This window comes from Mercurialis annua, linkage group LG8 (assembly GCF_937616625.2).
Source record: "Mercurialis annua linkage group LG8, ddMerAnnu1.2, whole genome shotgun sequence".
Lineage (NCBI taxonomy): Eukaryota > Viridiplantae > Streptophyta > Magnoliopsida > Malpighiales > Euphorbiaceae > Mercurialis > Mercurialis annua.
In genome coordinates this window covers 29,325,878-29,350,805 of record NC_065577.1, presented here as the reverse complement: position 1 = coordinate 29,350,805, position 24,928 = coordinate 29,325,878, and the positions used below count along the sequence as shown (strand labels likewise).

General features: G+C 34.8%; 1 protein-coding gene and 1 long non-coding RNA gene across 2 annotated transcripts; both read right to left on the bottom strand.

The window, feature by feature from the left end:
- Position 1: 1 nt before the first annotated feature.
- Positions 2–2,553, bottom strand: LOC126661365 (uncharacterized). Its single transcript, XR_008789746.1, has 3 exons — positions 1,443–2,553; positions 1,134–1,362; positions 2–1,053 (listed from the first exon to the last, which is right to left on the bottom strand). It is a non-coding gene; the product is annotated as an uncharacterized LOC126661365 (long non-coding RNA).
- A 7,335-nt stretch (positions 2,554–9,888) lies between these two features.
- On the bottom strand, positions 9,889–13,680 carry LOC126661364 (uncharacterized). Its single transcript, XM_050355196.2, has 4 exons — positions 13,553–13,680; positions 13,180–13,269; positions 11,073–11,340; positions 9,889–10,531 (listed from the first exon to the last, which is right to left on the bottom strand). Exons 1-4 carry the CDS (start codon positions 13,593–13,595, stop codon positions 10,216–10,218), a joined length of 717 nt encoding a protein of 238 aa, XP_050211153.1. The 5' UTR covers positions 13,596–13,680; the 3' UTR covers positions 9,889–10,215.
- Positions 13,681–24,928: the final 11,248 nt, after the last annotated feature.

Below are 24,928 nucleotides of genomic sequence, written 5' to 3'. Positions count from 1 at the left end.
ATTATCAGATAATAATAAATTACTAGGGTTTTGTACAAGATTATAATAAAACCTTACACAACAATTAAAATTAACCGGAAAATCAAATAATCATAAATATTTGTAAAACAATAAAAAAGCTATAAAATACAACTAAATGTTTGTTCTATCTGGAATCCTTAAGTGTGTCCTCAGGCCGTAACCCCTGTTCTGACGCCGACTCATCTGGGTATTAGTCAATGGCCGGTAAGCTCTACCATCTGGGCCGGTGCTGGGGTCGCTATTATCGCTGTCTTGACTGTCCACATAGTCACTCTCGTCCTGAGCACGGTCGACATCAAAAGCGGGCGCCTGTGAGGAGGGGTTCCCTAACCCAGGAAAAAGGAAGGAGGTGTCAAGTCAAAAAGTCCACCGGACGGAGGCATGGCAGCATCCAAATTGTACATCCAATCGTCAGTGACCAAAAAATGCATCTGGGAGGGGTTTTGAGTCGGGTGAGGAGAGGAGGATGGCGGCTGTGGAATGTAGCCCTCAAGAAGCTGACTAAAATTCCCCACTGCAGGCGTCTGCGGATAGGACCAGTTGTCTTCAAATATTTCACCATATTGCTGAGCTGGAGGTGGCGGTGGAGGCTGAAACGGGGTAAAAGCGGAACCATGATGCTGGGAGAAGTCTGGCGGTACTGAAAAAGACAAACCTGGTGGCGCCTCACTCTGCGAAGAGGTGCTGTCGTGGTGATGCGTATACCCGGTATACCGCCATATAAAGTCCTCGGTATCCCCCTGATAATCGACCTGGAAAATAAAACGAATTAGTTACTATAATTATTGATGTTATAACCCAAATAATGTAAATTCAAAATCAAATGTACAGGTGTGGCTAGAAGGTCCTGCGGCGTGGCCAGCGGAGTAGTGTAAGCGGTCTGCCCAAAGGACGGGTCAACATAAGGCATAGAAGTAGGCGATACTGAAAAAGAGGAAGCCGGTGGCCCCTGGGCGAAGAGGTGCTCCCGTACTCATGCGTAGACCCGCAATACCGCCAAATGAAGTCCTCTATATCCCCGTGAAAGACGGCCTGGAAAATGAAAAAGCAAACTGGTCGATGTATTTAATGGATTTATAACCATAGAAGTGTAAATTGAAACTGAAACGTACCGATGGGGGGAGAGGGTCTGTCAGGATCTCACGGGTCGGCTCTGGCTGTCTGGATATGCCTCTATCGTCGATGCTATCAACATGTGCAATTTGTATTTGCAGTATAAGTGGGCGTCGTTGATGAATAAAACTGGCTTGTAAAACGGAAATCCGTCCACCATCGGGAAGAACGTCCAGAACATCCGTTCGAAAATTCTACATTGATGCCCGCCGCACACAGATAGGGGGCCTGTTGGAAATGTATATTGTTAGAATAGAATCTACTTAATGTACGCAAATTCAAATTCACAATAATAATTAATTTCATACCTTCGGCATTCCAAAAGGATCCAGGATTCACATGGACCACGTTATCCATGAACTTTTTCAGTTGAGTGTAATTGTATTTCCAGTCTCCATAAACGATGCAGACTGCCCTCTCTTTGCCGTACCACACTCTTTTATATGGAAGAGCCACTCCAGTTAATTCAAGGAGTCCCACAATCAGCGTTTTGATCTGTTATCACGCTGCCCTAGACTTGCGTCTTAATAAAATTGGCGATCTGAGCAATCCCAAAATTCCGATGGTGACGAACTAACACTTGCATATCGCATATGTGTGTCCTGTTATATCTTGTCAACGTCCATATGTTGGTTCTCTGAAGCAGTGTGGCACGCAGCCACCATTTGCATATCTCGTTGTGCTTGCAAACGAGAACTATTGTCGTGTGCGTTGTCCGGTGACTCTTGGACTCTCTTCCCTTGTCCACAGAATAGGTAACAACACAGGCCCGAACAGCCTCCCGGCTCGAGAAAGTCATCCCCTTTTCAAACTCCATCCTCCGCTCCTACTCAACGTTCGTCTCTTCCCATGAGTCCACGTCGACGTCGAAGTCTTCGAGATCTACACGTCTGACGTGTGGCAGCAGTCGGGACTGGTACTGTATATTTTCTCCCAAATTACTCGGTTCAGCAGTAATAAGTATGTCCTCCATATCCTCCTCCTCGCTTTCGTAGTGGTCGTCTTCTCCCTCTTCCTCACTGTCCCTCTCCGACTCACTAGAACCAGATATATACAGCTGATCAATAGAAATATCATCACAAATCGCCGTGCGGTACTCCACGTACAAATCTAAATTTTTTAGTGCCGCCATCCGAGCTGCCTCACCCCGAATAGAAAATACGTGTTGTTCGCCCTGCACATCTAGTAACGAATACGAATATATATGACCCCCTTTAACATGAGGTACCCGGAAATATATTTTGGCGATCTCCATCGGGCCCACAGTAGTGGATACTGCCGATCCACAAATATCGACCAACTCTTGGAAATTAATTCTTCCACTTAACGGCACTTGCACATAACCACCCCCAAAGTATTCTACTCCACGGGGAGAGTTTATGATGCTACCGTTAAACCGTATCACAAACGAAAAACCGACTGTCCTCATTGCTACAAGCATGTGTCATGAACAAATATTACTGTAATTTCTAAAATAATATTCTAAAATTCACAGGTTACTCAACAAAAATTTTAACAATTTTCCAATAATTTCTAAAATCAAATTCAAAATACACTTTTTACGTACTTTTTAAATTACAAAACGTAATAATAATCATGTCATATTTTACTAAAATTTTAAACAATTTTATAATAATTTTAAAAATTTTGTAAACAACGTATATTATATTTTCAAAATACAATTTTTTACGTACTTCTCAATACTAGAATACATAATAACAACTATGTCTTATTTTTTTAAAATTTTAACAATTTTATAAACAATTAACACTATATTTTTAAAATAAATTTTTTTACTTCTCTAAACTAGATTATGTAATAACAATTATGTCATGTTTTTCTAAAAATTTAATAATTTTATAAACAACTTACACTATATTTTCATAACACAATTTTATAAACAATTAACACTATAAATTTTTAATATTTCTAGTTATAATATTTTCTAAACTATATGTATTTTCAAAATTATAACATTTTTTAGACTATAATAGTTAATAATAATCCTACAAATTCTTCTAAACTATATAACTATTCAAAATTAACAAATTTATAAAATTTCTATAACTTCTAACATTTACTAAACTATATAAATATTTAAAATTAACAATTTTTTTAAATTTCTATAACTTCTAAAATTTATTAAACTATATAAATATTCAAAATTAACAAATTTTAAAATTTATATAACTTCTAACATTTACTAAACTATAATATTTTCTAAAAAATATAATTTAATCATAATTCTAACATTTTCTAAATGATAATAAAATCTAACATTTTCTAATTCTAACATTTTTTAAGTCATAATAAAACTAAATTGATTAAAAAAAATACGAACTCACCTCTTATAGTCCTCGTAAAATAGCACTCCGAAAAATAACGTTTAGCAAAAAATAACCGTCTAGCTCCAAAAAATAAACCCCGTCAAGCTTCAGCCAACTCTGAAAAAATAATTATGTCGGTCTAGCTCTAAATTGTTAGATATGTAATTATCTTATTGTTTAGGAAATATATTATTTGATTAATTTGTGAGAAATTATAGGCTTAGTTATAGGCTTTGTCAATGTACAGTATATGTATATATATTCTTCTCATATCAATAATATTTCTCAAGAGTTCAAACTCTATTATGGTATCAGAAGCCTAGGTTTTCTTCTTCTTTTCACAACCTAGCAGCTGTAATACTCATGGCCAACAAAACTCTTACCTCCATACACCCAGCCCTCACAGTTTCTAATGTCACTTCTTTCATTAAGGAGACTCTTGAAATCGAGAAAGGGCAATATACAACATGGGCTGAACTTTTCAAAATTCACGCTAAGGCGTTTCTTGTTCTCGATCACATTATACCCTCCACTGATGATAAATCAGAAACCTCTTCTACTGTTATGAAATCAACAGATCCAAGTCTGTGGTCTAGGATTGATGCTATTGTTTTGCAATGGATATATGGCACAATATCCAGTGATTTACTTAATACCATCATTGAATCTAATTCAACTGCTGCTCAAGCATGGAGTCGGCTAGAGGATATATTTTCTGATAACAAAAATTCAAGGGCCTTATATCTTCAACAGGAATTTTCCAACGTCAAAATGGAGAATTTTACCGATGCTTCCTCATATTGCCAACATCTCAAATCCTTGCCAGATCAGCTACCTAATGTTGGCTCTCCCGTTTCTAATGATCGTTTAGTTTTGCAATTAATTTCTGGTTTAACAGATGCATATGACACGGTGGGTACTCAGATTCGTCATGGTGACACCCTCCCTCCGTTCTATAAGGCACGATCTATGCTCGTGCTTGAAGAAACAGCTCGCGCTCGGAAAATTGTGCACCCATTGGAATCAGCCTCCCTCTCCGTCACTTCAGCCAACCCGTCTAGCCGTTCGCCCACTTCTTTTCAAGCACCTCGGCCCAATTTCAACCGTGGAAACAATTTCTACCGTGGCGGCAGAAACGGCGGACGTCATCACAGGGGGCGACATGGTCGTAACGGAGGACGAACCACCGCTCACTCTGCTTTCCATTTTCCTCAATTTGCTCCATGGGGCTATTCCCATCCTTGGGCTTCAATGCAACCATGGGCAACTCCACCATGTCCGTATCCTACTGTTTCTTGGCAAAATCAGTCCTCACCACATCGTGAGTCTTCGCAGCCGGGTATTTTGGGTCCCCGTCCCCAAGCTCATCAAGCTCATGTTGCTCAAACTTCTCCATCATATGTTCCCACTAATATTGAGGAGGCCATGCACACCATGTCAATTGCCTCGCCTGCGGAACAATGGCATATGGACACCGGAGCAACATCTCATATGACTGCAAATGGAGGTAACCTCACATCTTATTTTAATATGAGTCAAAATCGTAATATTGTTGTCGGTAATGGTCAGTATATTCCTATTCTCGGTTGTGGTAATGCATCCTTGCCTAATACACACACAAATTTGGCCTTAAACAATATTTTGCATGCTCCTAAGTTGATTAAAAACCTTATTTCAGTGCGAAAATTTACTATTGATAACCATGTTTCTGTGGAATTTGATCCTTTTGGTTTCTCTGTGAAGGATTTACAAACGGGGAAGAGTATCATGAGATGTAATAGTGTGGGCGATCTTTATCCAGACACTTTTAATTCTCCAAAATTATCTACTCCTTCTGCCTTTACTGCTTTATCTCCTGCTATTTGGCACAATAGATTGGGACATCCAGGGGCTCATGTTTTAAGCACCCTAAAGAATAATAATTTTATCTCTTGCAATAAAAAATTGGATACTTCAATTTGTTCTTCATGTGTTTATGGGAAACAAGTTAAATTGCCCTTTTATACGTCAAATAATTATTCATGCATGCCTTTTGATATTGTTCACAGTGATGTTTGGACTTCCCCTATTTTAAGCTCTAATGGTCATAGATATTATGTGCTTTTTCTTGATGACTACACAAATTTTCTATGGACATTTCCATTATCTAATAAATCTCAAGTCTACTCTGCATTTCTATCCTTTTATACCTTTGTTCGAACTCAATTTGAACGAGAAATAAAAACTTTTCAATGTGATAATGGAGGAGAATATAATAATGCTCAATTTCATAATTTTTTCAACTTACATGGAATGAAATTTCGTTTCTCCTGTCCGCACTCTTCCTCTCAAAATGGGAAAGCCGAACGCACTATTCGGACAGTAAATAACATAATTCGCACCCTTCTAAATCATGCTTATGTCCCTTCTTCTTTTTGGCCTCATGCTCTTGATCTTGCTACATACATTCTCAATATTCAACCTCATAAAATTCTTGGCTATCAATCTCCCACTAAAATTCTTTACCAACGTGATCCTAGTTACTCTCATTTACGCACTTTTGGTTGCTTATGTTATCCTCTAGTGCCGTCAACTTCCCGTAATAAAATGCAAGCTCGTTCTTCTCCTTGTGTCTTCTTAGGATACCCATCGAACCATAGAGGCTACAAGTGTTATGAATTATCTAGTCACAAAATTATTATTTCTAGGCATGTCATGTTTGATGAATGCATTTATCCTTTTTCTCAAAAGACTTCTAAAGTAGTTCCAGCTCCCTCTCATTCTCATGAACCTAGTTTATTTCATCCCTCTCATATTTCCCATGCAAATTCCATGCAAGTCACCATAAACTCTCCTCCTACTTCTCCACCTACTGCCACTACTCAACCTAATTCTCCTTCCCTCAACTCTCCTCCTACTTCTGCCTCACCGCTCACGGTACCCATTACACCTCATCATATGACTACCCGAGCCCAAAATGGCATTTTTAAACCCCGTCGCATTCTGAACCTCCATACCTCTACCTCTACATCAATTTCACCCTTACCCAAAAATCCCTCTCTTGCATTACAAGACCGAAACTGGAAACTTGCCATGACCGACGAATACGAGGCTCTTATTAAAAATAAGACGTGGGTCCTTGTACCCCGTCCTAAGAATGCTAATATTATTCGTAGTTGGTGGATTTTCAGGCACAAAACAAAGTCAGATGGTTCTTTCGAGAGATATAAAGCACGTTTGGTTGGAAATGGTGCTAGTCAATTGGTTGGTGTGGACTGCGGTGACACATTCAGCCCGGTTGTTAAACCAGCAACTATCCGAGCTGTTTTGAGTATTGCACTATCCAAAAATTGGGGTCTTCATCAACTAGATGTGAAAAACGCCTTTCTTCATGGCGATCTTCACGAAACAGTTTATATGCATCAACCATTGGGTTTTCGTGACACCGACCATCCAGACTATGTTTGTCTACTCAAGAAGTCTCTTTACGGCCTTAAACAAGCCCCTCGGGCGTGGTACCAGCGGTTTGCTAATTTTCTCTCAACTCTGGGTTTCTCTCATAGTGTCTCTGACCATTCTCTATTTGTTTATCATCAGGGTAACGACACAGCTTACTTGTTATTATATGTTGATGACATTGTTCTCATTACCTCTTCTGATGATCTTAGACAATCGGTTATGTCCAAATTAAGTTCAGAATTTGCGATGAAGGACTTAGGACCATTGCATTATTTTTTGGGTATTTCTGTTACTCACACTCCTGGCAATCTTTTTCTTTCTCAAAGAAAATATGCTTCCGAAATAATAGAGAAGGCAGGCCTTACTTCCTGCAATTCAGCTGCAACTCCAGTTGACACAAAACAAAAGCTCAGCATATCATCTGGTTCTTCTTATCATGATCCGACTGAATACCGAAGTCTAGCGGGTGCTCTACAATATTTGACTCTCACTCGGCCTGACATTTCTTACGCAGTTCAGCAGGTTTGTTTGTTTATGCATGATCCCAAAACACAACACATGGCTGCCATGAAACGGATCATTCGATATATTAAAGGCACGCTTGATCTTGGCCTGACGTTCACTTCTTCCTCTCTGGGAAATTTAGTTTCCTACACTGATGCTGACTGGGGTGGTTGTCCCGACACTCGCCGCTCCACATCTGGGTATTGCGTCTTCCTTGGCAATAATCTGCTTTCTTGGTCTGTCAAACGTCAAGCGACTTTATCTCGCTCTAGTGCTGAAGCCGAATATAGGGGTGTTGCTAATGTGGTATCTGAAACTTGTTGGATTCGCAATCTCCTCCTTGAGCTCCGCTGTCCTATACAAAAATCCACCATGGTTTATTGTGATAATGTAAGTGCAGTTTATCTTTCTGGCAACCCTGTTCAGCATCAACGCACGAAACATATAGAAATGGATATTCACTTTGTGCGTGAAAAGGTTGCAAAGGGCGAAGTTCGGGTTTTACATGTTCCGTCTCGATATCAAATTGACGATGTCTTTACCAAAGGTCTTCCGCTGCCCCTCTTTGAAGATTTCAGATCTAGTCTCAACGTTCGCCCTCCTCCCGTTTCAACTACGGGGGTGTGTTAGATATGTAATTATCTTATTGTTTAGGAAATATATTATTTGATTAATTTGTGAGAAATTATAGGCTTAGTTATGGGCTTTGTCAATGTACAGTATCTGTATATATATTCTTCTCATATCAATAATATTTCTCAAGAGTTCAAACTCTATTATAAATAACTAAAACCCTCTCAAATTTGAATACACTACCATATTTTTTTATGTTGTAAATTGAGCGAGTGCTGAAGCTAGCACTCAGTCAATTTATAGCAAAACCAGTTGGTCGGTCTTTCTGACTAGCTAGTCAGTCAACAGATTTCCTGCTGTTGCAGCAAATCTCTGACCATATTGCGGGCTGGTCTTACCCTGGTGATTAATGCTAATCACCCGTTTTAACACCAGCCCACAATATGATATTGCAGGTTGGTGTGCAGCCCGCAATTTGATATTACGGGCTGCGTGGGTCCAGCAACAAAATTAGAATTTTTTCTGAAACATGCACGAATCTGGAATTATATAGACATTTGGGGCACAAAAATGTCAAAGACCCTTAAAATGAAAGACCATTGAGTAGGATTTTCAAAAAAAAATATCAAATGTTAATTATGATATATGTGGATGCCTCATAGTAATTTACTCTTAATTTAACATCAATTTAAAATTTCTATTTTCTATTAATTTTTCAAACCGACGGCCAGAACCACCGACAATTTCGAGCCAAAACTACCGGTTCACGAACCATGGCTAGGGCTAACTGGGGGGAGCATGGAAACATGTAAAAGACCGAGCAAGACTTGTTATCATTAACTAAAAAAAAGTTGAAGTGAAGCAACATTCATAACTGAAAAATTCTAATTGTTGTAACACTCTTTAAGAAATTGTAAATAATCGGAATTGGCTACACGTTACATCGTCAGATTTTGAACAACGGCTGAAACAATCTGTTTCATCGTATCCTACATAACATGAATTTTCTTGATTTAGAAAAGGGTATCATTTTCATTGTTGGAACAAAAATACGCTTTAACAAAAACGAAAACCAAGCGTTTCGTGGATTAAAAATGTGAAATCTCGCTTACCACGAATGGTCTTTTAGATCAAAGGACAGTACCAATGTTCTAGATGAGCCTAAATTACTGCCATAAACAAACAATTAGATATTAGACATCTAGAATTAAGATATTCCAAAAAACATAGACACCAGCACCGCCTTGCAGACTTATAGTGTACCTTATGTGTTCGATCAGTTTCCGAGCACAAGCCACTAGCATTGGCAGCACATAATATATAACAATCAAGCGAAATGCAGCATAAGCCAAAGATAATAGAACAGGATCAATTAGCAAACTTTATCTCATTTGCCAAATATTTTAGAGACATTAAAAGTGGGATCCACTGGAACCTCTTCCTCCTTCTTGGCAACATATAATTTAGATTTGACATGTTGCTTTTGATCCGTATATGCAAACGCTGAAACGAAAAATGTTGAAATGGAAAATGATGAAACAGTATTTGCTACGAATATATTATAAATAAAAAGATTCAGAGTTTCTCAAGTGTTTCTGAAAACGGAAACTACAAGCAGAAAGGTAGGGCTCGATAAAATAGGTTCTGATACGACTTATGATGCAGGAAAGCAACAAAAACTTGAACAAAAACTTTCCAGCTTTGAAATGTGTTCGAGTAGAGATACATGTTTCAATTCTATCAGAAACCAAGAAACAAAGCATGTGATAAATTCGTGTTCATAAGCTGATTTTCCAGAAATACCCTAAATATTCAAATGCCCAAAATGTCCCTAAAATTTTAGAAACCCCTAAATCTTAATAAAATAATCCAGAATCGCACCAAAAATTAAACAATAGGGAATGGAGAAAAATAATTAAAAACAATCTTAATACCTATTCGGTTCCAAAAGGATCAAGTTTCAGTTCGATTTGAAAAAGACTTTGATTTTTGTTGAGTTCTTGTTTGAAAGTGCTAGGTATATACCACCACCCAACTATTGATTTTGGGAATAACCAAATGGAAAATTACAGTTTGCTCGCAGAAAATTCTGTGGGCATTAGGCTTTTACACGAGATTTCTTTACAGCGACACCATTATCTCAGCAATACTGTTGCTTAGATTCTTACGAGAATGGTTTGAAATTCCATTTCCACAGAGAGGATAAATTTGTCATATGACCCAAAAAGTGGATGTCTATTCAGTGAGAGTCAGAATCATGCCTCTTCTTCTTGTGTTTCTTTCTGTCATCCGAATCATGAGGACGTCGTTTTTCACGCCTTTCACGTCTGTCATGTTTCTTCTCCTTATCAAACCTATCATGTCTTTCATGTTTCTTCTCCTTATCAAGTTTCCTCTCCTGGTGCTTCCTTCTCCGTTCATCTTCGTCCTCTGATACATCTCCTCCGGAGTTCCTCGCTGATGGATCAGGTACAACAACCTCCTTTACGGGCTCCGGTGGAACTTCTTTTGGAGTAAGAGGAAGAGTGCTCGGATCTTCCCATGGACGTGGGGCCCTGCAGGAACAGTTCATGCCACATATGAAATATGAGAGTCAAGATTGGATAAAATGCAGGATAAGCCTCAGTCGACCCAACGGCCAAGTCGCAAAAAACCAAGAAGAAAAGAAAAGATAATCACAATCTCACAATAATCTGTAACCCCGAGCAACTGTTTCATATGTATTAATTATTATGCAAGATTTTTGTATTGAGGAAAGCACATCAGGTTGGGGGCGGGGGCGGGGGCGGGGACGCAGACATTTATATGAAGGTTGACTTGACCATGCACCATATATCACACAGCAAAACTGCACTACACAAGCTTGACTGTGCACATTAGGCATGACGAATTATTTGTTTCTGAACCTAGGAAGGCTACATGTTGGTTAGGGGAGAAAGTTCATAGTGGTGGCAACGGTGTTGGGGATTACTAATGTAACTTGACGACATTGCTTATATCTATTTAAATCTATCATGAAAGTCAGACTATTGATTAATATAGTTTCACGTGCTACATTATAAGCATTGCATAATGGAATAAATATATTAATAATACCTTGAAAAACCTAGACCGTCAACACGTGCAGCTTCTGCATGCCCTGCTCCCACGTCTTCTGCTGTAGAACCTCGCTTAACAAGTTCTGAAAATTCATGTTTATCAAGTCGATTTCCTTGAGGCCGACTAGCACGCTTTGGAGCTAAGCCAAGTGCCTCCCTCATTGCTTGGTCCTCCTCTTCCTTAATTCTTTTTATCTCTTCTTTTAAAGCATCTGCAGCTGAACTCCCAGAATTTTTATCCCTGGTATACCAGTGTAGATCTTTTCCTGTAAAAATTTAAAAGGGAAATATTAAGGGCAAACACTTATACAAAGATCACAATCTGCTAAAAGATAATTGATAAAAAATTAAATAGAATGAAACTGTATATTCCTTGGTTCAAACTGGGCACACATACAGAAGACAGCAAATCAGAGACCTCATGAGGTCAGCCAATTAGGTCCATAAGTCAAAGAAACGTGAATGTACAAAGTACTTTTAATTCCAAACTCAAAATTTACAAAAATATGGATACAAAATAAAATTGCCAGATATGGATAGACAGACCTTCACAGATATGCACATAACAAACACCTCAAAAAAATGTTTCAAAACTTAAAGAAAGAATAATTATAGTGGCATGTTGAACCAAACTACTTCTATTTAGCAAAAATAGAAAGAATAACAATAGTGCCAAAAGAATAACTACAGTCACAATTCTTCAACATGTATCGCAAAAAATCAAGAAATTAAGGCTCGTTGGATAAAATTGATAGGGTTTGTGCTTCATTAATGCCTGTATAGCCCTCTAATCTACATATCACAACTCACAGAATTATGAAGTTAGCTTAAAAAGGAAAATTACACAAAATCTTCCAACCTTGTCTAATTCATACTTCCAATTTTTCAGTTAAAGCTGCACAGCAAAAAGATAAACCAGAAATTGGCAAAATGATCATATGCAAAGAAGTATACAAGGACAACAAGGAGATACATTATTGAGTACGATTATGACAGGCCCCTAACTGTATAAATAGAAGAGAAAGGTTTCAAAAAGGAAAGTCAGCTGCTCAGAAAAATCTGTTGAGAACTCCTAATGGTATATTTATATTAAATTGTCTTACTAAATTGCCAAAAGTAGTAAGAATGATTAAGCAGTGGGTTTGAACATCAAAGATTGCAAAAACAAAAACTTCTGTCATGCAATAGTGTGCCAAAATTAAACCCTTGCATCCACATCTTCTTTAAGATCAACTTATAACCTTGCCTAATCAACACATGTATAAAGTTACCATCATTTTCTATAGTTCAACTCTTTCACGTTATGGAACATCAGCAGTTTATCCAATCATGAAATAGAGTTTGTTTGAACATGTTGAGATTGTACTTATATATTAGGCTTTTTGATTAGTAAACACAGATCTCAGTCGATAAACAAATTGGATATAGTTTAACTTCACTGAGTACAATGACAAAGCAGTTTTTCATGAAAAAAAACACAGCATAAGGCATGCTAATCTACTTGGATGATGCTTAATATTTAAGTTTGCAGTTTGCACCACATCCTATGGAGAAGGCATAGCAACGTCAAACATTTAGAAAGACATGCTTTAGTACATTAGACAAACCTATTTTCCATAGTAAACATAGTAATATGTAATTTATTTCAATAAATCATTTTAAAAAACATCTCTTTAAGTTCATAAAAACAGATGGAAATAAAAGAGATATATCCATCTATAATGTGACTTTAAATTGATCCGTATATTAATGACGTGACTCTGCCATTCAAGTAAGCAAAAACATGATAAAGCAGAACAAAAGATGAAAAAAATATATCAAGGAAACTAACCCTACAATTATTTAAAACTATTTAACTGTAATACTAGCACATCTACAAATAGTTTCTTTCAAGTAATGCAAGAAACAATAACGACGCACCATCACCTTCTAAATAATGCATAATGCGTGACAGTAATGCAAATGATCCGATCAAACATAGAATGAACGAAGTGTTTGCGTGCCATAACTAAATGAAAACTTAAGAAGCTAAAGTACAGGAAACAAAATATAAAATCACAAGTTTTATGGAACAGAAAATGTAAGAAGATGGTAAAAGAAGAAACCTTTCTGCCATCTTCCGACGGGAGCCTTAATACTGTGACCCAGATAATTCTCCCGATGTTTGTCCACTTTCACCTCATCCCAACTAAATTCTGCACATAAAACAAACACATCATAATTAACTTTTTAATAATCCATCAACACTTTTAACCTAATTCGTGTGACTAAGTAACTAAACCTCCAATTGAGAAACTAACACCTAAGTCATCAAATAGCAAATTCAATCCCTAAATGTTCCAAATAAACCCTAACTGAATCAAATTAAGTTTGCCAGTGATTACGGAATTAAATTTAATAATATAAAGAGAGAGAGAGAGAGAGAGAGAGAGAGAGAGAGAGAGAGAGAGAGAGAGAGAGAGAAATAAAAAAACTCACGATCACGGCCACCGCGAACTCCACCTCTGCTCGGATGATACATGTTATTTTTGTTTTAGCGAGGAAGATGGGTTTTGGTAGGAAATTGAGTTTTGGTTTTACAAAAAGTTAGCGGTGCCTGACCCGAAATGGAGATGGCAATATGTTAAGAATAGGGATTTCTTTACCCCCTTAATTTGGCACAAAATATCAAAAACGTCCAAATTAGCAAAAGTTGATCACTTTTATCTTGAACTTGGCAAAACCGGCTCAAAGACACCCCTATACTGACGTGGCATCTTAATTGTAGAGTGGGTTTCTAATTATCACAATTTACTCTAATTAATTATATTCAAAATATTTACTAATCACAATCAAACCTTAATTCATACAGGGGTGTTTTAGTACTTTTATTCAAAAATAATTCAAATTTTTTTCAATTCTGTTCTTCACCTCCACCACTGCTCCTTCACCTCCACCTCCACCACCACATTCAAACTTGTATAATTAAATTTACCTTCAATTCATAAAACAAATTCACAACAGCGACCGCTCCTTCACCACTCACCACAAAAAAAATTCACAATATAAATTTACAACAGCGACCGCTCCTTCACCGCCACCACAACCACCACCACATTCATCACCATTGCAACATTGTCACTCGCCGGAAACAGCAACAGAAGCGACGAATAAATGAACAGTCCTAGTGGGTCTGTTCATCATTCAGATGAAGCGATGAGCAAACCCACTGGGTTTGTTCCTCGCGTCTGAGACGAGCGTCCTTGCTCGTCTCAGTCTGAGACGAGCAAATCTCAGGCGAGCAACAGTGGTAGACAAGTAACAGTCGTTGATGAACAACGAAGAAGAGAGCTGCGTCGTGAAGAAAATGATGGCGGCTGTGGAATGGGTAAGAAGATGAGGACAGTGGTAGGGGTGAAACATGAATAAAAACGAAATAGTGAAGGTCGGCAATGGGGTGAAACAGCAGCAGTAGTGGAAGAAGAAAATGAATTAGAAAATTAGATTTAAAAAAATTTAATTTATTTTGTTAAAAATATAAAATATAGGGGGTTAATTTATTATTTTAAGTTAAAGGTATTAGACTGTTTTCTATTATTATTAGGTATCAAGTTGAAATGTTAAAAAATATTAGGATCATTTAAATCTTTTTTTAATTAAAAAATTAATTTTTTTAGTAAAAATTTAAATTTTAGGGATTAATTTGTTATTTAGATAAAATTTGAAGGGTTAATTTGTTATTTAAAGTTTAAAATTAAAGGGATGGAATTGTTTTTTTTTTACTTATTAGGTAATAATTTAAAATGTTTAAAAAAAATTATGACCATTTTAAATTTTTTTGTATCAAAAACCACCATGGTAAAACAAAACTACTATTAAAACCGGAGAGTGTATCTCACTCTCTTAGGTAAGTGGGGAGAGGGCTTTATATGCTAAATTTGCCATGTTAAGGATAAAAGTGATCCAGTTTTGCTAATTTAAACGTTTTTGATACTTTGTGCCAAATTAAGGGTAAAGTGATCCTTTGTTCTTATAAGTTATAGTGATCTGCATTTCCGTTTAATTTTCATAACTTTTATAGAATTCGTTGCTATTGAAAAATGCCATACTATTTAAAAAAAACGTTTTTTATTTTATTTTAAAACATTATCTTTTAAAATTTTAAAAAGATAAAACTAAATATTCAATTAATTAGCATACTAGTATTTTTTTTTATCTTCTGATCATTACATAATTATATATAATATTATCTTTATGAAAATATAGACTAACAAAATTTTGAATTGAGTAAAAGTATAATTATATATAAAAATTAATAATAATACATGTATATATGTTTGCGTGAAAACAATCTGAGACTGAATTTTTAAATTTATAAATAGATTTTGTTCAATTTTAATGTTTTAATCAATGTTTTGAAAATCAGACCGGATCGGCTGGTCGGATCGAGTTAATCGGGAACCGGCTGGTGTCCGATCCGATTATAATTAAAAATCCCGCAGTTAAAAAATCGGCTAGCGACCGGGTTGAACCGATAAAACCCAGATTTTGACCGGAACTGGATGAACCCGATTTTTAATAAAATGAGTCAAAAAGTGTCTTTTTTTAAATTAAATTTTTGTGGTCCCATATACTTGTGTCAATTACTTACACCACATTTACTTTTGAGAAATGCTATTTAACACAAAAATACACAACACAAAATACACTATTTCAAATAAAGTGAACGATAAATGCTACATGATTAAAAGTTTCTTAATTACTTAGTGCTTACTTGTACATATTGATCTTGCATTTACTTTCAAAACAAACTCTTAATTCATCTTTTTATCTTCTTTTTTTTATTGTTATTAATATCAAATTTCTTTATTTTATTTTTTTTATTTATTATATATATTTTTATTACAGATTTTTGAAAAGTTTATTTTAAAATATTTATGAGGAGCTTTGCAGATTTTTCTGCCTTAAAAAAGTGATGTCATTTTTGTTTATTAAAATTTAATTAAGAAAATATCAATTTTAACTAATTTTAAAATTAAATAATTAGACGACTAAGTGAATGTTTTCTTAAATAAAATTCCACATTTATTTTAAAATAGTAATTGTCAAAAAAAAAAATATGATAGAATAATAAAAGGAACTACAATGCAAAATGATGAATTGCTCCTTTAAATACAATGGAAGATTAGAATCTGTGCACTTCGGATGAAAATCTGTAAAATAAAACAAAAGCTGAAAAAAGAAAAGAAACTGAAGAGTTTTATTTGATGTAAATAACAACAAAAAAAGAAGATAAAAAATGAATTAAGAATTTATTACAAGACCAGTATGTACATGTAAGTATTAAATAATTAAGAGACTTTTAACCATGTAGCATTAGTTGTCCACTTTGCGTAATATTCACTTAGTGGTCTAATTATTTAATTTTAAAATTAGTTAAAACTGATATTTTCTTAATTAAATTTTAATAAATAAAAATGACATCACTTTTTTAAGGCAGAAAAAACTGCAAAGCTCCACATAAATATTTTAAAATAAATTTTAAAAAAAATCTGCAATAAAAATATATATAATAAATAAGGAAAAATAAAATAAAGAAATTTGATATTAATAACAATAAAAAAAGACAAAAGGATGAATTAAGAGTTTGTTTTGAAAGTGAATGCAAGACCAATATGTACAGGTAAACACCAAGTAATTAAGAGATTTTTAATTTTAACCATGTAGCATTAATTGTCCATTTTACTAGAAAATAGAAATAGTGTATTGTGTATTTTCGTGTTAACGATTTCTCTTTCTTACACAATATTTACTTTTTCTTTCTCTCGCACAACACTTTCTTCTCTCTCTTACAAACAAAACATATTTTCTCTCTATTAAAAATAATACATTCTCCCTCTCTCTCTAAAATATACATTAATTATTATACATATTTTTAAAATATTTTCATACAATATAATTTGGATGGGGATTTTAGCACTCTACAATTTTATATTAGCTCCACTATATTGTTTAATAGTGAAATTGCCCCTGCCTTTCTTTTTTGCTAATTAAACATTTATGAACTGAACTAGCCACCATAACTCTCATTAGTAACTTTTTTTTAAACTGGAAACTTTAATCTAAAAAAACTGAGAAGTCAGTATTCTTTTTCTTTCACAATATTTATCAGGAATAAAGTTATTTTTTAATAAAATTAAAGAATATAATATTAAAATTTTAATAGAAAACAATAAAAATGTCAAAAAATGGACCACTCTTTCACACGATAATATAGTTTTTGAAATCTTTACATTTGTACCATTTTATGTAAAAAAAATTCGACAGTACCATTATGTTGACACGGGAGCTTGAAATGGTGCACCTGCTGTTGCACTAAGCAACACATTGACCCGCTTGGGTCATTTTCTTTTCTTTTTTGTCTTTTACTAATAAAACAAAACTATTATAATACTTATATCAATGATTTTTTTAATAAAACACTTGTATTATATTTACTTATTTAGTTGTTAATTTTTAAAAAGTTTAATACAAATTTAAATTTGAAATTTAAATATATTTAATATATTTAATTTTAAAAATATAAAAATACATAATAATACAATTTTAAAAAATATACGTTTATAAATTATTTATCAGATTCATTGTTGGTACATTCCGAACAGAGGTTGATGCATGAATAATATATTTTTCATGTATAAATTATGTATTGACGATATATTATAAATAATATATAACAATGTATTAAAAATATATCTATTAAAATATTTAAAAAAATATATATTATATATAAATTATGTCTCAACGATGTATCCAGTGGCGGAACTACCCTTAGACTTGGGTAGGCTTCAGCCAGGGCTCAAATATATATATTATTGCAAAAATAACTCATGAACAGCAACTGTAGTTTAGTGGATAGCTCAATGGACATTTTGTGTCTATTTTTCATGAAGTTCACTGTTTCGATTCCTTATGATCACTTTTTCTTTATTTTAATTAATAAAAGTTATAAATTCTTTAGACAAAATAATAATTTTTCATACCCAGCAATTATAGAAATAATTAAAAATTTATTTCATCTCTCTACTTTAGTATAAAAAATTAAACTAATTTACATTTATAATTTTACAAAAAAAAATCTATTAAAGTGTAAAATAATTCAAACTTAATAAATTATATATATTTTAATTTAAAACCACGAATTTTCCTTTATTTTCATAAAAGTTTTAAATGCTTTATCCAAAATAATAATTTTTTTATACTTAGTAATTATAAAAATAAACTAATAAGAATTTATTTCGTCTTTCTAATTTTTTGTTATCAAAATTTAAATTTGTTTACCTTTATAATTTCACAAAAAAAAATCTATTAAAGTGTCAAAATAATTCAAATTTTATAAATTATAAATATTTTTCAGAAGTATTTAGCCCGGGCTGGAAAAAAATTCTGGTTCCGCCACTGGATGTATCTATTTAAGTACATTTAAAAATTGTATCTATCATGTGTAAATTATGTGTCGGCGATAGATACACGTGTCACACTATAACGCTCCCTCCAGGCATAATCTCTACAAAATCTAATTTTCCTATCACTTTACGTGTCCTTATTTTATTGAGATGATGTTGGTGAAAAATTATCAGATATGTATAAGAAAAACATATGTAATAAAACTAAAAAAAAGACGTATAAAAACAAAAAAAAGAATTTGAACAATCAAATATGTATCAAATATGTATTGGAGATGCATCAAATATATACCGGAAGTGTATCAAATATGTACCTGAAATGTATCAAATATGTATCAAATATGTATTGGAGATGCATCAAATATATACCGGAAGTGTATCAAATATGTACCTGAAATGTATCAAATATGTATCAAAAATGTATTAATTTTTTCTTCAAATGCCATTTTAATGTATCAATATATATCGGTTAATTCAATTAAATCAATAAAAATAAAAGATAAAAATTTAAATTTCTTATTAATTTGATTAATTAAACTCTAATTTCCTACATCTAATTCACTTTCTTGATTTAATATTTTTTTATATTAAAATATATACGTCATGTATAAAATATATATCATAAATATATAAACATATAAATAGATTGACCGAATAGTCGATTGATTCAATTGAATCGTTAAAAATAAAAGATAAAGAAAGAGTTTCGTTAATTCGGTTAATTAAACTCCAATTTTATTATATATAATTAATTTACCTACGCTCCATTTAACTATTTATATTTTAAAATAAAATATTAATAATTATGATATGAAATATAAAAAAAATAGATGGAGCATATAAACAGAGCTATAACTATTTTTAATTAAAAAAAAAAGAAAAATAATTTGCTTTAAAAAGGTATACTCATATAATCCTCACTCATTAACTTTGTAAGCTAAGAAACAAAAGTTTAACTTTAGGATCACTTGAGTTTTCTCTCTAAAGGTTTATCCTTTCTAATGACTCGGTCAACACGCCATCAGCTCTGATGGGACATCTACTTTTCACCATCTTCTATATTTTCCGGCAGATTTGACAACATGATCAGGTTATCCCTATCCTTAAACTCATCACATCCACAAACATCCTTAAACACCTCTTTGTACAACAGACTCACTTTTATACATCAGTTTTTGCGACCATTCTATAATTTCATGCACACAATCTCTTCTCTTCTCCCCATAAACCCTAATACTCGGCCTCTTCTTATAACCATATGAAATATTTATCAGGAATATTTATAAATATAATACTCGGCCTCAGTTGCATTTACTCCACCACACTTACTCTTTTTTTGCTCATTTACTCCCTCCTCCAACCACCACCTTTACTCCTATTCTTGAACCCAGACGTCATTATGGCCAGTGATCAAGCAGCTATAAATGAGCTGACTCTCCATGCTGCAAAACTACAAGTTTCTGAACCCACCCTGCTTTTGCGTAATGAAGAGGTATCAAACCAACTGGTGCTGGCAGGCAAATTCTGAGGTACAAAGAAGTTCTTCCCCTCGTTGGTCAAGGAGATTTTGATCAAGTCGTGGAGAGCTTTCCAGGGTTTGCAGGTTAAGAAGGACGTCTCAGGCATTTTCACTTTTTACTTCAGCAGACAGGAAGACATAGATAGGGCTTGGAATGGAAGACCTTGGTGCTTAAGTAACAACCTTCTTGTTCTTCAAACATGGAACCAGAGTTCAGCCTTGACTGGGCTGGACTTCACTCTCACTCCGATGTGGATTCACGCTACGGGGCTTCCGGCGAGCCAAATCTGCAAGGCAAATGCTATCTTAATAGGCAGTTTGTTTGAGAAGTTTCTTACTGTGGATGCGGGTGACTCCGACTTGGGCGACTTGGGAGGTACAATGAGGTTACAAGTTCTCCTTAATGTTACTAAAGCATTTAGGAAGGGTTTCTTCACCGAGGATATCAACGGGAAAGCCATTTGGGTTGGGTTTATGTACAATAGAATGCCGGATTTTTGCTTTCGATGCAGTATTATTGGTCATTACTCGACGGTCTGCAAATCACCGGAGGTGGTCTTCAAATATCCGGAGGTGCCGGATTATGACCTCACTATGAGGGTTGGTTTTAACAGAAGAAACCCTAAGGCCATGTTTGGTTCATGGAATGGAATAATATGAAATAGAATAGCTCCGTTCTGTCCAGACATGCTAAAAAAAAATAGTTCCAAACGCCAAAGACCATCTGAGCCCCCTATATCCTTGCTTAACTTCAGTATCAACTTATAAGGTGCTATAAACATTTAACATTCAATCAATCTCAACGCAGTACTAAATGCCTAATTACCTCAGTCGTTCATATATACTGTTACTAATTACTTATTAGCTTAATAGCCTTAATTCGCGCGGGCTGTACCATGTATCTCTAATACACATATCAAGAAAATGCAGACAACTAAGGTCCGACTCTCTACTGCAGTAGTTCCTAGGTTTACTTACTGACAGAGTATTTCAAGTCAAACAGACATTCAGACACAACTGGCAGTGGTAACTAGACCAACTGCTCTCAAACAAACACTGAAACAAACTTGCAGTGGTAACTGGACCAACTGCTCTGATACCAACATTGTCACGACCCAAAATATTGAGCCGCAACCGGCGCTAGGGAACGGGAGTGGTAGCTTCGGAACCCGTAGCAAGCCTTAAATCACTATTAATTTTTTGCAAATAATAAACAAATAACATAAAGCAACAGAAGCAAGTATACATAACATGTATACACAAACATTTACACTAACTGTTCAAAAACCTCGCGGGCTCTAGTTACCGTACCTTGTACGAACTGGCCTCGCGGTACTATATCCATCAGTTAGTGTATCCAACATATCACCGGCATCTGGTGCCGTGCACAACATATAAAACACGTAGCCTACAAAAACGTATAAACAGGACAGCAAGTAATATGTACAATCAAAATGTACTGCTGCCTAGGCTACGACTCTGTCACACGGGACCACTACTGCAACATTCACAGAAGTCAGAAACTATACATACACAGCTGACTTCTGGACTTCAAAATTGGCCTCTAACTAAGTCCACAAACTAAGCACCTGAAAGACATCAAAGGTGAGGGGTCAGTATTTGGGGAAATACTGAGTGAGTTTGCATTTACTAACGGTATTATTATAGAAACATAGCATCGCATTTTAAATCAACATTAATACAAAAATACATATGAACAAGTACTCGATCCTTTCGAAACTAAAATACTGAAACATAACGTAACTCACTATTATTCAAATCATACTGATTCCAATAGTCTGACCCGGGAGCGTTCACGTTCAACCACGTCAGTCAGAATATATCTCTTAATCCCAAAGTGGCACTAGATACGGGGCTCAGGTTACTCTAACCGAGTTCACTCTCGTGGGGCTCAGGTTACTTTAACCGAGTTCACTCTCGTATCAAATTCATATTTTAGCTTTCATAATCATATCATCCATGCATATCAAATCGTACCTCAAAGTCAGACACGCTAGACTGACCCATTACTGGTGATCACACAGCCTATTGACACCCAATAGGTAGCTAGTTTCTTCGGATCGCATACTAGTTTTCGTATATAGAAACTAATAAAACATATAACATTTCAATCAATTATATATAATGCGATGCGTGTAAACAGTATACATATCTATATAAAATAACTTTAATATATAATACGTGAAAGTAAAGTGCAACTCATAGTGACCGCGATCCAATCAATAATGTGGTCGATGAAATGATATGCTCTCGTTATCCCACGTCTACTGACCTCTCTGCTCGCTGTCACGTCTGATAAATAATTAATGTTTAATGATTAGACGTGAATCTCATATTCCTATACGTATGATACTTTCAAACTTTAGGGTTTAGTTTGATTCCGATGAAGTTTCAAGGGGTTTTCAGGACAATGCGCAGGTGCTGCCTGCACACTGACACTGTTTAGTAAAACGACGATCTCTCCCAATTAAACCGTTGGATCGAGATGAAATTTGACAGAGGCGTCCCTAAGAGGCAAATCTATAAACTGACCGTTGGGATTTCGAATCTGCCAAGTTTTGGGTAGTGTGCAAAACGCACACAATGAGTGTGCGAACGCACACCCTAAATTTCAAGGTGTGTGCGAACACACACTCAATGTGTGCGAACGCACACCCTTGACAGCCCCCGGAAAGTCGTTTTCCGGGGCTTTTCAGCCATCCCGACGTGCTATACATTCAACTATACAAAATCCGCATCTCGGTTTTTATTAAGACGCTATAAAAACTTCAAAAACGTTAAATTCGATCCTAATATTCTATATACCTAAAACAGCCCCTTTTTAACCATTTTTAACCAAAATTTTCGAAGATTTACCTTGAAACGAAGCTTAGGGTCGATAGAGGATTCGATTCTGAAGAAATCGCCGCGAAAATCACTTGAATCGGACGTCGAACGGCGAAACGGCGGCGAAACGATCGTAATCGGCGATAATTTCTTTAACTCTCTCGATCCTTCTCTCTGCTTCTTTCTTTCATAAACCATTCCATATATATTTGAACTAAAATACCATTTAGTCCTTGTCCTTTCTGTTTCTTACCATTTATCCTTTAATCTTTTCTTTCGTACGATTTAGTCCATAACTAAATCGATAAATTCTTATATTATAACTTATACGTATTATTTATACCCAATAAATAATACGAAACTCGATATTAAAACTTTTCCGTCAAAACCTACAAATTTCCATTTTCGACACAAAGTGGCTAAATTACCACTTTGGTCCATGTACTTTATTTTGAGATTTTCTCGACACTTTTCCTTTTAATTCCAATTCCAACTTTTGAATTGAAATATATTATTAAATTCCTCGCATATAATCCTTTCCAAAACTGACCTACTAAAACTTATTTATCGGAAAACTTTCTAATATCGTCACTATTGCGACTCAAAACTGGACACGTGATCCAATTAGCTAATTAAATATTTTGGGGTATTACATTCTTCCCCCCTTATAAAAATTTGTCCTCGAATTTTCATAAATCTTGTTGGGATCTTAACTTATCCTTACAGTTTCCTTGACGTCCATTAATACGTTTTGATCGCAGCTTTTCCTTTTACTTAACTTTTAGTTTTCCATGCACATCTATAACTTCATACTTGTTGCTAATCGATTGTCTATTCAACTTTTGATAGTTGCTTGCTGTTACATCATTGAGAATTCTCTTACTGATACCTTTGTCTCATCTGTTATCTTTCCCGAAATAGAATGGTCCTTGGACGTATTCTTGATATCATAGTCCTTGCGTCATTGCTACCTAGTTGTCACTATTCATAATCTAATGTTTTCTCGTTTCATTATTTCATCCCGAGTAGCCATTGGATTGCTACTCGTCTCCTTTATACGTGAATAGTCACGACGTGTTGATTCCCTCCACAACGACGTACTTACTTTATTCATATTTCTATGAGCGTTTTCCTTTATAATTATAATCAATGGTGATGATCTTTACTATCATCTGTAGTTATCACTTTCCTTTCTTAGCTGGTTCTTATCATTTCTCACTCCTTTCTATCATTGTCTGACACTTCATTCCTCATTAATTAATCTTTCTCAACTTGTACCATGTCTGACACCTTCTCTGTCTCTTAACGTAACTAAGCCTGATACATTTTTCACTATCTTCCATTTCTCTTTCTTTACTCCTTTAAGCTATCGTGATTTTCACGTCGTTCCTTTGGTCGTGATTCTTCATCCCTTACCATCGTCTTAAACGTTTCATTTCACGTTACTTTTAGTCGTATGGATTGTACAATTGCCTTTGTTTGCTAGAACTATTCATATTCTTATCCTTTTCACTTCTCTCTAGTTGCTCCTTTGAGGTTCGCCTTAAATCTCTTGTTGACTTTTTAGTCAACGATGTTCTTCCTTTACATCACAATTTCCTATTCATGATGACCTCATAAGAATCTCATATGTTTCTTTACCATTTAACTATTTTGAGAATCTTTCTCGTTAATTAATTTTCACTTAACTTCTTTCTTATCTTTAACATTTAATTAACTTCATCTTTAACTGATTCAGTAAATCCTTAATAACTTATTTGCTTTCTTAATCATCATTCCTTCCTACTATATAATCAACTTCCTCTCTCGTCTTATACTTCTTCTTCTTACTTTCGAATAGCTTCGTAACTTTATTCTCATTCTTCAAGGTATCATCTTAATACTAATTACGATCATTTCTTAGTTTGTCCTTATTCTGTCTTTCATCTTCTTCTCGAAGTGTTTCCTTAGCACTTATATCATGATTCTAATTATTCTTTTAAATAACTTGATTTCTCTGTACTACCATCATCTCTCGTCCTTATGACATCATGGCCTCTTGGA

Excerpts from the sequence above, each read along its gene's own strand:
- LOC126661364 (XM_050355196.2), bottom strand. The coding sequence starts at position 13,595 with ATGTATCATCCGAGCAGAGGTGGAGTTCGCGGTGGCCGTGATC. Across the intron at positions 13,270-13,552 it reads AGTTCGCGGTGGCCGTGATC|AATTTAGTTGGGATGAGGTG; the intron begins GTGAGTTTTTTT and ends TTTTATGTGCAG. Across the intron at positions 11,341-13,179 it reads CGTCGGAAGATGGCAGAAAG|GAAAAGATCTACACTGGTAT; the intron begins GTTTCTTCTTTT and ends AAATTTTTACAG.